Source organism: Astyanax mexicanus, chromosome 9, assembly GCF_023375975.1.
Source record: "Astyanax mexicanus isolate ESR-SI-001 chromosome 9, AstMex3_surface, whole genome shotgun sequence".
In the NCBI taxonomy this organism is placed as follows: Eukaryota; Metazoa; Chordata; class Actinopteri; order Characiformes; family Acestrorhamphidae; genus Astyanax; species Astyanax mexicanus.
The window spans coordinates 38,833,337-38,846,170 of NC_064416.1; the positions used below are offsets into that span (position 1 = coordinate 38,833,337).

Consider the following 12,834-nt stretch of genomic DNA (forward strand, 5'->3'; position numbering starts at 1 on the left):
CAACTGGAGAAGTGGAATGACGAATAAAACCCTGAGCCAGGGCCTCCTGCACATACTCCTCCATAGCTTGTTCCTCAGTCTGAGTCAAGGGATAAATGTGAGATTTGGGGGGTATTTGATTGTCAATGAGATCAATAGCGCAATCGTAAGGACGATGTGGTGGGAGTTGTGTGGCACGAGATTTGCTGAAGACTTCAACAAGATCAGAGTATTCAACTGGGATATGTGCAAGAGACTCAGGCTCAGGACTCTCAACAGTGGTAGACTGGACCTTTAGTTTAGGAGCAGTAATACAATGTTTATGGCAATATGGAGACCAGGAAATAATTTCATTATTAGCCCAGGAAATCAATGGATTATGTTTTCTCAACCAAGGGAGACCCAAAATAACAAAATAATCAGAGTCCATCATGACAAAAAACCTGAGCTCCTCAGAGTGCAGAGCGCTAACGTTCATTCTGACAGGAACGGTGGCGTGGGAAATGGTTCCCTGTCCAATTGGTTTCCCATCCACAGCAGACAGTTTGACAGGGTTATCCAGGGGTTCTATTGGAATCTGGAGTTGTCTGGCCAGTTGGTGGTTCATGAAGTTCCCCTCGGCACCGGAGTCAATTAGTGCTGGAAACACAAAAGGAGAAGCAGACTGGCAGAGCAGAACAATAGATATGAAGATAGATTTAGAAATCATGTCAGAGTTTAGACCGCTTACCCCTTTAGCGTGTGGAGAGGATTCCACACGCTTTCCCGAGTATGTAGCAGGTGGCTCGTATGGACGGTCCGGGTTGCCATGGAAACCATGGGAGAGCCCACCGCGGGACAAGCCAGGAGTATTATTGTTATTTAATACTCGGGGGGGTCTAATCTGACAATTCCGCAGCACATGACCAGTTCCACCGCAATATAAACACAAACCGGCTTGGATGCGTCGTTGCCGCTCCTCTCTCGATAGCCTAGAAGCGTCGATTTGCATCGGTTCTTCTGGAGCAGATGAAATGGCAGCAGGTCGAGGTGAGGTGGAGAACCGGGGAGTAAATCCAGCAGCGCGGGGGGTAAATCCAGAAGCGCGGGGAGTAGCCAGGTGAGCCGCTGTAGGAGTGTTCTTTTGACCAACAAACGAGTTACGTTTCAGTTGATCCAGTCTAATAGCCAGGGAAATCAAGTCATTCATGGGAAGACCGTCATCCTTACAAGCTAACTCGGTTAAAATGTCCGGATGTAATCCATTACGGAACATAACGCGCAAAGCTGGCTCATTCCATCCACTACCCGCCGCTAGCGTACGGAATTCCAGCGCATAATCCGCAACAGAACGGTTTCCCTGGCGTAAACGAACCAATAACTCCCCCTGTGATTGTCCTTGATGAGGGTGATCAAAAACCATCTGAAATTCGTTCAGAAACTGTTCATAGGTGCCATTCTCTACAACTGGCCAGATAGCAGTAGCCCAATCCAAAGCCTTGCCGGTTAAACGTGAAACAAAAAATGAAACCCGAGCTCTGTCGGTGGTAGAAGGCATGTTGGAAAAATATAGCGACATCTGGAGCAAAAAACCTCTACACAGATCAGGGGTGCCGTCATATTTATCCGGTTTGCTCACGGAAAAAACAGCTGCTGCCGGGGCTGGATAAGCTAAGCTAGCCGGGGCCTGGCTAGCGGGAGCTAAGCTAGCTGGGGTGGCTATGCTCAGCTGGGCTAACTGAGCAGAGATACCCTGGAGGCTAGCGGTTATCTGGGCTAGCTGGGAGTGTTGCTCGGTTTGCTGGGCGGTGAGAGCGCTAACAGAATGAGTGAGACCCTCGAACAGCTGGCTATGCTGCCCGAGCAATCTCCTCTGGTTATCTACAGCCTGTTGTAAATCCTTAAACTCAGCCATCTGTCTTTTCGGCGAGGTATTCTGTAACGCCAGACAGGTAGGAGAGACGCACGCCGAGTAAAAGGTAAAGGCGGGTTTATTAACAGAGTTGTAAACAGAGTAACACAGCCAGAGAACAGGTTGAACAAGACTCACACTGGAAGCAGGAATCGTAATACAGGAGACAGTCCAAGATCCAAAGCCAGAGAGACAGTCCGATAATATAACAAATCCAATAAGGGCAAAGACAAAAGGCGAAATCTGTAATACAGGCAAAAAGATCATAACAAAAGGGCAGACAGAAAAGGGTTTGGAATAACGCTCAGTACGCAACATGAGTCGGCAATACCTCGCGAAGAACAGACGTTAACCGAACCCTATATATACAAAACATGGAATTACTATGAACCGGAACTTCTTAGAATACAGGTGACTCTGAACGGGGGAGCGTAACGCGATTGGGTGAGAGTGAGCGGCTGATGGTGACGTCATGGCCAGTGGGATTTTGGGAAATAGAGTTCGGGTGTGTGAGAGGAGATCCTAGAGACCTGACAGCTGTGTGTAACTCAAGAAGGTCAAGATGTCATACATAATTCATACACAGCTATTGACACAGTTTATAAACACAGTGATTAATAGAGTAACACTTCATATAGAGAAGGTCTGAAGCATTTCCATAAATCCGGCATCCTGCTGTTTGTACACAGACGTATTCAGGAAAAGTTCTTTCTGTAAAGGCTGCTTTTTTTGTTCACAGTTTCGCCATGGTTATGGCCCTGCTTTGGTCAATCCCCACTGACTGTCAGCTCCCAGCAGACCACAAGAAGGTAATGTTGGCACCATTTGCCAGAATCTTTTTCCAAGGACTGTAGTAATATACCATTTTTTAAAATTCATTTTACGTTAATTTGATTATTTTCACCACCACTGTGAACAGTTCAGACTCTGTAAGGTTCTCTGTAATGGTATTGTATCACAAAATTCAACAATGTTTTCAAATTGGTGCTAATGCAACATCATTAGAAAATAGCCGAACATGCTTGCAGGAGAACACTAACTGCCAGATCTATTATATTCAATTCAAATAACAGGTATTCACACTGAGTAGGATCAGAGGAGCATTACTAAACCAACATACCGGATCTGCAGCAATTATATGCTATTATATGCTACAAGCCAGTTCTCTGTGATAAAATCTGAGTTACTGAAGATAATTAAATACTCCTAAATAAGTAAATACCAGGAATTATTGATTTATTGGTGTCAGGTTCACATAATTTGACAACCAAAGTTCTTTACTGCAGGTCTAAACTTTTAATTTGATAAGCGGCAACATGGGGGCGTGCCTTAAAGAGTTTATAGTGCCAAATCGATATATTGGGCTACACCAATAAACAACCAACATGACCAAGCTTGACCAAGCTGGTTGAGCAGCAGGAAGAAGAAAGACTGGACATTTTTGACCATCATCATCATCATCATGACCAGTGATGGTATAGTTACTTTGAAAAAGTAATCCAATTACTGATTACTCCTTTAAAAAGTAACTTAGTTACTTTATGGATTACTTGATTTTAAAAGTAACTAAGTTACTTTACAAGTTACTTTATTAGTTACTTTAAGCAGCTGCACACACCACGTCCCGCCGCCTTAACATAAACATTATAACCAGTTTTGCCAATACTCCCTTTATTGGAAAAAGCATTTTTAACAGCATCAATGTATCTCTAGACATTTAAAGTTGAACTATTTATTTTTATCAAATTAAAAGACCATTTCTCTTGAATTAACTTAACATAAATACTTGTTTTTTATAAAAAATAAAATATGGTCTTTCTTGATTTCACTTAACATAAATACTTGTTTTTATAAAAAAGAAAAATAAAGAAAGTCTTTCTTGACCTGACATATTTAACACTGTAAAACTGAATATTGAACCTGTTGTTCTCTGCAGGGCAGCAAGGAGTGGTTTGATAAAACAAAACCGTGTATATGGTCTAGACCACGGATCACATATATGCAGACTGCGGTCCGGGTCCAGACCCAGACGTTGTCCAGTGCGGACCCAAACCGATAAACTACTGAGAAGGATTTAATTTTGACAGTGTTCATTTAAAGCGTCAGAACTTTTCTTGTCTTTACGGTATACGCACTCTGCGGCATGGGAAACTCACAGACCAATCACGTGTGGTGTAAAATCTTCAAACGCTCTCCTCTGCCAATCAGATCTGTGCAGACCGCTGCCCTGGCTAGTGAATTGGGACGTGGCCGGGAAAACCCGCCTTTATAAAGAGATAGGGAGGCCGAGAACTGGCGGAAAAACGAGAATGGGCGGAAACTAAAAACACGCCGAGCGCGAGAGAGAGAGAGAGACAGGGGAGAAAGCGAGACGCGTGTGATTGGGGGAGAGCGGAGGGGGATGGGGAAGGGAACGCGGTGTGTGTGTGTGTGAGGTGGAGAGAGAGAGAGAGAGAGAGAGAGAGAGAGAGAGAGAGAGAGAGTAACGCACAGTGACTTGGATAAGTAACTTTAATCTGATTACTGCATTGGAAATAGTAACGCGTTAGATTACTCGTTACTGAAAAAAGAGTCAGATTAGAGTAACACGTTACTAACATCACTGCTTGGGACCCTGTGTCAGCGTGAGGCTGCCGTAAAAAAAATGCCTTTTTAATTTATTTAGACAGCAGTCATATTCATATTGTTCTACCCAGCTACTGATGCATCTGTAACTCTTTACAATCAGGGTAAAAAACAACAGTACTTACGACTGGAATAAACATTAAGTGGTAATTAAGTGGTAAATATTATTTAACATTTCTAAATTGTAATGCTTAAGAATGTTGTAAATAAAGATGAATTGCGATATCAGTTTTAACATTTTGTAGGAATTAATATCTTAACTAGTGTCATAATAATAATTAGTTGAGGCATTCTAACATAAGTATGGTTAAACAATGTAAATTAATTGTAAAGTGCTACTGATGCATCTGAGGCCAAATATCTTAAAGCAGGATTCCTCTACTGTAATTGTTTATTTTGGTTTGTGGTAGACAGATTTACCTCAAACCAAAAGGATAGGTATGTGGTTTTAGCAGGTGTCCATTTCTGTCATAATCAAGTGATCACCATGAATTTATTTTGAAAGTTACATTTTTTGTAGCTTGTATTTTTTTCCTTTTCAAATTTCATGTTTTTACAGACCATTTTTACTGAAAGATGTTACTGATCTCTATGTATCACATGCAGAGGGGGAACAAAAAAAAGTTTTAGATTTGATTTGCTCACTTGGCATTTTTTGAAAGGCAAAATAATGTAGTAATATGCTCAAAATCATGTAACTTAAATATATAATTATATTAAATTATGGTCCTCCAACCTCTGTGGAGTTGTGGGTGCTAATTTGTAACAAGTATTTCTAATAAAACAGATGTTTTATTAATGTATAATTTATGTTATTGGATGAATAAAGGGATACTGCAGTGTCTCATGGAACCTGGTAAGACAAGCAGACTGTAAGAACTGATTTTTTTTCTCTGTTCTTCTAGTGTGTATGCTGACCTCGGACAGTACTTCTGAAATGCTAATGCTTATCTTTTGGAATTTGATTCCTTTGATTCTTATTTTTTAAAGCATCAGAAAGTTATCAGTATATTTCTGTATGCAGGGCTTAATTTTGCACATGTAAATCCCAAAGCTTTAATCGTTTTAAAAGTTGTATATAGATATTTCTCAGAGTTGCACAGACAATTGTAGGCAGACCACCAGTCACAATAAATTTGAATGAATAACCTTCAATAATAAATTACTGGCCAATACATTGAGGTAACACTTCATGATCAGCCTCAAACCTACAATCCCATGACTTGTAGAAGTAATGTCAGTGTAATTCCTAAGTGGTCAAACATCACAGAGGCGAGTTGTTGAAAATTACACTTTGGTTTTAAGTATAACAAAAAGGTGTAACAACACTGAGAGCCTTTGTATATTACCAGATACATTATTTATATAAATTCAATTAAAGGAATAACTTTCACTGAAATACAAAACTGAAATTGTCCTTGGAGCTGACATGACCTTATCATATTTGGGAATATGAGACACATGGGATAATCAGCTTTTAACTTCAGAACATCTCTGTTCATTACATTAATAATAAATCAATAATTTCTGATTTATTCTTTCAGTGTTTAGTTGAAGTGTTAAAAAGTGGTTGAATGTGGGCATCAAATCCACATTTAATAAAATATTAAAATTATTTTTTTTCCATAAACACATTTGAAGAAACTTAGCGGTAGTGTGATCAAATAAACAGACAAAAGTGATAGCAATAAAAAAACATTTATTGACAAAGTTAAGAAACAAACAAAATTAAGAACAGTTTAAAAAAAAAAAAAAAAAAAAAAAAAAAAAAAAGTGTCCAAACCTCTTTTGAGTAAGCACAAAGGAGACAGCGGCAAAGAAAATTCTCTCAGAAAGAGAGATAGAAACCTTGAGAGGAACCCATACTCCTTGGGTCAATACACAAATTAAAAATGTAAAAATCTGAAAAAGACAAAGAGCATAAACATTAAATGAAACAAAAATATATACAATGCAAATATAAAATCCTGTATAAAGACATACAATTAATAAACCCGCCTTTAATTTTATAAAAAAACAATAAATAAATAAATAATGTATAATTAAGTACAGAAAGATTAATAGTAAAATAGTAAAAGGTAAGTACAATATTAATTGATTAAAGCACTAAAAGACAAACGTTAAAATGTTTTTAATGAATATAAGCCCAAAATAAGACTAAAACACCAATACAATAACCATTAATAAAGCAAGTAACTAAGCAATAAAAGAAATATATACAAAAAGTGTATGGATTAAAACACTAACAGTATACTACATAAAGATAAATACAGTTAAGTAATTAATAAACATCAAAAGATAAACAATATCAAGATAAAAGGATTAAAGCCTTAAGTACATGAACACAAATACAAAACAGGAAGCAATTAAAAGCATACAATACACAAAACGATTAAAACATTTATATAGTTAAAGAAAATCATTACCTTTTTAAAAGTATGGAATCAATAGCTTTATTAATACCTGCTATTTTCCTTAGGTGTGTTTTATAAAAAAACCCTCTAAACTAGAGTATAGAGCTGGGCGATATGGCCGAAAAAAAAAATTAGATTTTTTTTTTTTAAATCCAATTTTCGATTTAAATCGATTTTTCCCCCTACTAAAAATCAAACTAAAGATGATAAACAAATGGTTAAAAACTAGTTCTTATTTAATTTGTTTTCACTTAAAATGTTCCATTTGTGGTTAAAGTGCAACCAGAAACAAGCAAAAAAAACTATTGTAAACAGTGAGAACATCTAGTGACTTTTAGAAAGCTTTCTCCAACATAGTTTAGGTACTGACACAATGCACCCTCAAACTTAAAAAATAAATAAATAAATAAACACACCCTTAAAAACAAATAGAAATAAATAAAATGGTGCCCTTTTTTGATAAAACTTACAAAGTAGACAATAGAAAACAAGTACAATTTATATGCTCTTAAGTAAATACTTTTCCCTATTGGGCTAGAATTGCAAAACAAAGCTTTTAAATAAGTGCCAGTGTTCTATAAAATGAGATATTTTCTCATGAATATGCAAAACATCTTAACTTGTAGTGCATACAAAACCTGGTACACGGTTGGAAGATGTGCCAGGGACAGTTCCTTGTTTAACGTTGAATGGTGAACTGGTGCTGCGTTCATTCCTATGGTAGCAGCACTTCTCCCACTCCGCTACATGGTTCTGTTTAAGGTATAGTGATAAATTGGTTCACCTTACAGCGAGGACCTGTTTGGTCTACGTCCGACGCCGCAAAACCGAACCAACTCCAGATCACTCCAGATCATCCACCGTCATGTGTTTTGTGTGTGTGTGTGTTTGTGCGTGCAAGGGAGGGAGGGAGGGAGGGAGTGAGGGAGGGGCAGGGGGTGCGCGCGCTGGAGGGAGGGAGGTATGGAGGGAGCTAGCTAAGCTCACTCTGTGCCCACAGAGGAGCGTCTGTGGTGAAAAAGAAAACTCAGAAAATCGATTTTCATAAAAACACATTGTCCTTAACTATAAATTCGAATTTATCGATAAAATCAATTAATCGCCCAGCTCTACTAGAGAACTCTCTAAACTAGAGATTGAAAATATAGATTTTTTAAAATTATTATTATTATTGTTTTATATGGTACCTGACTGAGGTGTGCCTGATGTGGTGGCTGTGTCGTGGTGTATACTTAGCCAGGGGTCATAGAGCAGATGGTGGAGAGATGATCTGAGACTTCTTTGAGGTGATCTCCGTGCTGGTGTTGAAGGGTCACCTCTCACACACAGCAGGATGATTCCTATCTGCAACACTGTGGAGGATTTGGCCTCATGGGTAAACCACTCATGAGGAAGGTCCTGAAAAGTAAATTAGAGACAGTGACTGAGCGTTAAGGAATGTTTTTGACCTGAATCTCTATTCAGTAATGGTAGCTTCTACGAAGACAGTTCTCTGCCTGTAGTGTTCACTGAAAACCCATACCAGAAGAACAGAAGATGAAGGCGTGGTTCCTAACTGTACATCTGAACCAGGATGTTCTATGGCTTGAGGTCACAGTGCAGAACCCCTCTGGCATGGACCTCAATCACGCCTTCAACTAGCTGCCTTAGAAGTACCTGCAGAGTACACAGAGCACATTCTAGTAAAGTTAAATTGGCTGAAATTTATCCCAACATCTGCAATACTTGTGATTGTCGGCACGCTGCCACGTTCAATAAAAAAATATATATAAGTACCTACAGAGTGTAAGAAACAGACAGAAGGAAATTACAGTCGCTATAGAACAGGCTAACAGTTATTCAGTGGGTAGCTGCTACATTAAGGGTGAAGAGAGAAGAGTGTTGAGGTACCTAACGATTTTCCAATGATTTCACAGTTGCAGACAAATTTCCAGAGTCAGGATAAAATCACATGAGTCTGGCTAGAGTCGAGCTGCAGTTGAGTTGCGGTCGTGTCATCTCAATCGTTAAGTGTAAGGTGGTTACGATTGAAAGTTTTAGTCAGTCGGGTTTGGGTACTGGCACTCCGATAAAATCAACTGGGTTTGTTTTTTATTTATTAGCAGTGTGATCAGCAGCTGTAAGATCGAAAGAGCGTATTACACCTCTCTGTTTGGAAATATTTTAAAGTGGACTGCAAAGGCAGGATTTTACAAGATGGGAAGGAAAAAAAATGCACATTCAACAACAAACATGATTTACCACCTGAGAAACAATAAGCACCCAGCACAATCCTCCCAGTACACTGCAGACACTCAGTACAATTAGCAACAGCACTGCCAACACATTTCTCTGTGTGTGATCCGTCCCTTAATTAGTTCCCCCGGTAAGTCAGTAATAAGAACAAATAGAGTAATAATATTAAGCTATTAATGTATTAACATATATTCATCAACCTCTTTTGGGTGGGGATGGAGAAGGTGGAGTGGCCAGTGCTTCAGCTGGAGCTCCAGGACACTGAGGATGTTGTGTCTTTTGGAACTGGGCCTGATTTTACAGAACAGAAACAAAACAGTTCATGGTAGCTGTATCAATTTATCCAATAAAGTAGATCTACAGGTCTTACTTTATATAAATAAAACTAACCGACATAAAAAATATGCATGAAAATGTTCAGGACATCCAGAATGGCAAGTATTTAAAAACACGGTCCAGTGTAAATTTTTAGTAACATGTTTAAAGTCTATACTATCTAAGACAGTGAGACAAATACAGCAACTTTTCTAAAATTACACTCTTCTACTGCAGCACAGACGTACACTCCCTCCTTTAAAAAATGCTCAAAACCAGAAAAAAAAACAAAAACAAACACACCCTGGGAGGTTAGCTCTTTAAATAGCTTTTGACCAGCATAGGTCATGTTTATTTCTGGATGATCAGCTGGACTCAGCAGGGCCAACATTAGTAGCCTAGTCTTTTAAAAGTAATTAACTCATTTTTTAAAACCCATAAAGTCCAGTAACAGCTGTGTTTATTTGTTTTTTAAAGTCACTGGTTAGCTGCGGGTGTAACTTCACAGACCGCGATCTCAGTTCACAATTATGCAGCCACACATCTTATAAAATCTCCTGCTCCTAATCAAATATCCAGCACAACAAACCCAGCTTTAAACCCAAACCATCGCTGTATAAACAGAGACAGAGGAGAAGTTTTCTTTCAGTGTTTTCTGACAGAAACTGTGAGGATTCAAAAAAAAGACAAGAGTGTGTTTACTAATCCGTTACTCGTTCGTGATGAAGTTAACGCTAACTTGCACGTACAGTGGATTCACGCGGTTAGTTAATAGTATGCAAAATGCAGTGAATGCTGCTGTTTGGGGTCAAAATAAACTAAACACCTTAGCTAATAAATCATGGACTGCAGAAAACTAAGCCGGAGACACAACAAACGCTAGCTCTGTAAGTTAGTTGTCTAACGGAGTTACGTTAAGTGCATAAACTGCCTGCACAGATCAGAACATAACAGCAGCTTACCTTTTCATGTTAAATCCACGACGAAAGCATTCTTTTCTCATATCTTTATAAAATCCAGTTGCAGCAGCACCTGCTTGTTCAGAAACAAAACAAACACCCAGCGCCGTTTAAGAGCTGATTCACGACCTTCTCTCCCAGCACAGGGTGTGTTTTTCTCAATCAGCAGCAGCTTTTAAACCACGCTGTAGTTCAGTAATAAGATCGCGTTTCACCGAGAGCTGAAACAGCCAGTTAACTAACGGTAGTTAAAATACCTAACAGGCCTGAGAGCTCCTCTTATTAATCTTATTAATACTGAATTAAAGTATGGTAATCTGGCTAGTGTTAAAAAGTCAACTAGCTTTTTACTTTACACTTTTAGTTAATTTATACCTAATTTTAGCGGTGTGTTCCCACAAGACGAATAAAAAAAAAATAAAAAAAAAAGGGGGGAGGGGGGCGTCTGCGCATGCGCGAATATTCGCGGCAGTCTGCGCATGCGCGAATATTAGCGCATGCGCAGACTGCCGCGAATATTAGCGCATGCGCAGACGGCCGCAAATATTCGCGCATGCGCAGACGGCCGCAAATATTCGCGCATGCGCAGACGGCCGCAAATATTCGCGCATGCGCAGACGGCCGCAAATATTCGCGCATGCGCAGACGGCCGCTAATATTCGCGCATGCGCAGACGGCCGCAAATATTCGCGCATGCGCAGACGGCCGCTAATATTCGCGCATGCGCAGACGGCCGCTAATATTCACGCATGCGCAGACGGCCGCTAATATTCGCGCATGCGCAGACGGCCGCAAATATTCGCGCATGCGCAGACGCCCCCCTCCCTTTTTATTTATTTATTTATTTTTTATTCGTCTCGTGGGAACACACCGCTAAAATTAGGTATAAATTAACTAAAAGTGTTTTGGTAAAAAGCTAGTTGACTTTTTAACATTAGCCAGATTACCATACTTTAATTCAGTATTAACAAGATTCAGAAATTAAATATCTACAAAAACCCTGCCGAATTAGACCGGAGTACCGAGAGGAGCTCTCAGGCCTGTTAGGTATTTTAACTACCGTTAGCCAACTGGCTGTTTCAGCTCTCGGTGAAACGCGATCTTATTACTGAACTACAGCGTGGTTTAAAAGCTGCTGCTGATTGAGAAAAACACACCCTGTGCTGGGAGAGAAGGTCGTGAATCAGCTCTTAAACGGCGCTGGGTGTTTGTTTTGTTTCTGAACGAGCAGGTGCTGCTGCAGGTAATCGAGCTAACTGTAGCTAATTAGCTTAGCCGGTTGAGCTAACTGTAGCTAATTAGCTTAGCCGGTTGAGCTAACTGTAGCTAATTAGCTTAGCCGGTTGAGCTAACTGTAGCTAATTAGCTTAGCCAGCCATGCTCCACTCGCTAACGTTAGCTATCTTACAGCGTTATTCGCCATTAACACGCTTTAAATAGTCTTTAAATAGTGGTAAGACTATTTAAAGCGTGTTAATGGCGAGTAACGCTGTAAGATAGCTAACGTTAGCGAGCTAGCGAGTGGAGGATGGCTGGCTAAGCTAATTAGCTACAGTTAGCTCGATTACCTGCAGCAGCACCTGCTCGTTCAGAAACAAAACAAACGCCCAGCGCCGTTTAAGTATCATAATAAGACCGCGCTTCACCGAGAGCTGAAACAGTCAGCTAACTAAATTACTCACCGGGACTTACAGAGCTCCGCCGCGCTGCTCTAATCTAATCCGGCAGGGTAATAATCACTAACGGTGCTGAAGGCCCGCTGGAGGCCCGCTAGTGCCACTGTTTTAAGACTGAGGGACTTTAAATGAAAACAGAGTAAAAAGGAAACACAGTAAGAGCAGCGCAGCGGACCTTCAGCACCAGAGTGAAGAAATACTGGATTATTTGACCCAATATTAATAACTATTCCCCATAAAACACAGCGAGGCTTTAAACTCCTGCAGTCCCCATGCAGCTCCCGGAAAAAAGGACGTCTTTCTTGCGGCTACTGATTCAGTGGAGTGGAGCCACGACCATTCAAAACTAGGTTCGGGGTTTTTTTGTTGCCCGAAAGGTTTTTAATTTGTGTGTTTTAATATATTCATTATATGTTATATTGTATTAAAACGTGAGATATAAACGTAAATAATCATAATTTAATAGGAAAGGTGAAATATATTATTTTAATTATATTAAATATCATGCCTCAAAATCTCAGATCCCCCTCTTTTCCAGTGACTTTGGTTTCTTCCAAAAGTCTGTTGATGAGAGGGCGGGCGGAGCTGGACTGGAGAAAGAGGGCCGGCGTTCTGTCGAATTCTGCTACCTTGTCGAACCGTGCTGCCCCAATGAATATTTAACTGTAAAAATACAAAAGAAGCACTATTTTAGGGCATGTACCCAGTTATATTCCAGTAGATGTACGTTATTAGATTTG

At 39.8% G+C, this 12,834-nt stretch overlaps 1 protein-coding gene and 2 long non-coding RNA genes across 8 annotated transcripts in view; 1 reads left to right on the forward strand and 2 right to left on the reverse strand.

Annotated features, from left to right (window-relative positions):
• LOC125804591 (uncharacterized) overlaps nucleotides 1-12,834 on the reverse strand; it is a 349,596-nt gene that overhangs the window by 168,308 nt on the left and 168,454 nt on the right. The gene's annotated exons all lie outside the window — the stretch shown is intronic.
• The window catches only part of LOC103024772 (thrombospondin type-1 domain-containing protein 4), a 114,238-nt gene that overhangs the window by 11,522 nt on the left and 89,882 nt on the right, over nucleotides 1-12,834 (forward strand). For all 3 annotated transcript variants that reach the window (XM_022679829.2, XM_022679830.2, XM_007251880.4), the window contains exon 3: nucleotides 2,610-2,679. In XM_022679829.2, coding sequence (XP_022535550.2) covers nucleotides 2,610-2,679 — 70 coding nt within the window. The remainder of the gene's footprint in view (nucleotides 1-2,609; nucleotides 2,680-12,834) is intronic.
• On the reverse strand, nucleotides 7,811-12,403 carry LOC125804590 (uncharacterized). Of its 4 annotated transcripts, XR_007440709.1 has the most exons (5): nucleotides 12,101-12,376; nucleotides 10,422-10,491; nucleotides 9,345-9,435; nucleotides 8,432-8,565; nucleotides 7,821-8,307 (listed from the first exon to the last, which is right to left on the reverse strand). It is a non-coding gene; the product is annotated as an uncharacterized LOC125804590 (long non-coding RNA). The 4 variants fall into 4 exon arrangements; XR_007440708.1 differs by having other exon boundaries at nucleotides 7,811-8,307; nucleotides 9,345-10,491; nucleotides 12,101-12,403; XR_007440707.1 differs by lacking the exon at nucleotides 12,101-12,376 and having other exon boundaries at nucleotides 7,822-8,307; nucleotides 10,422-10,622.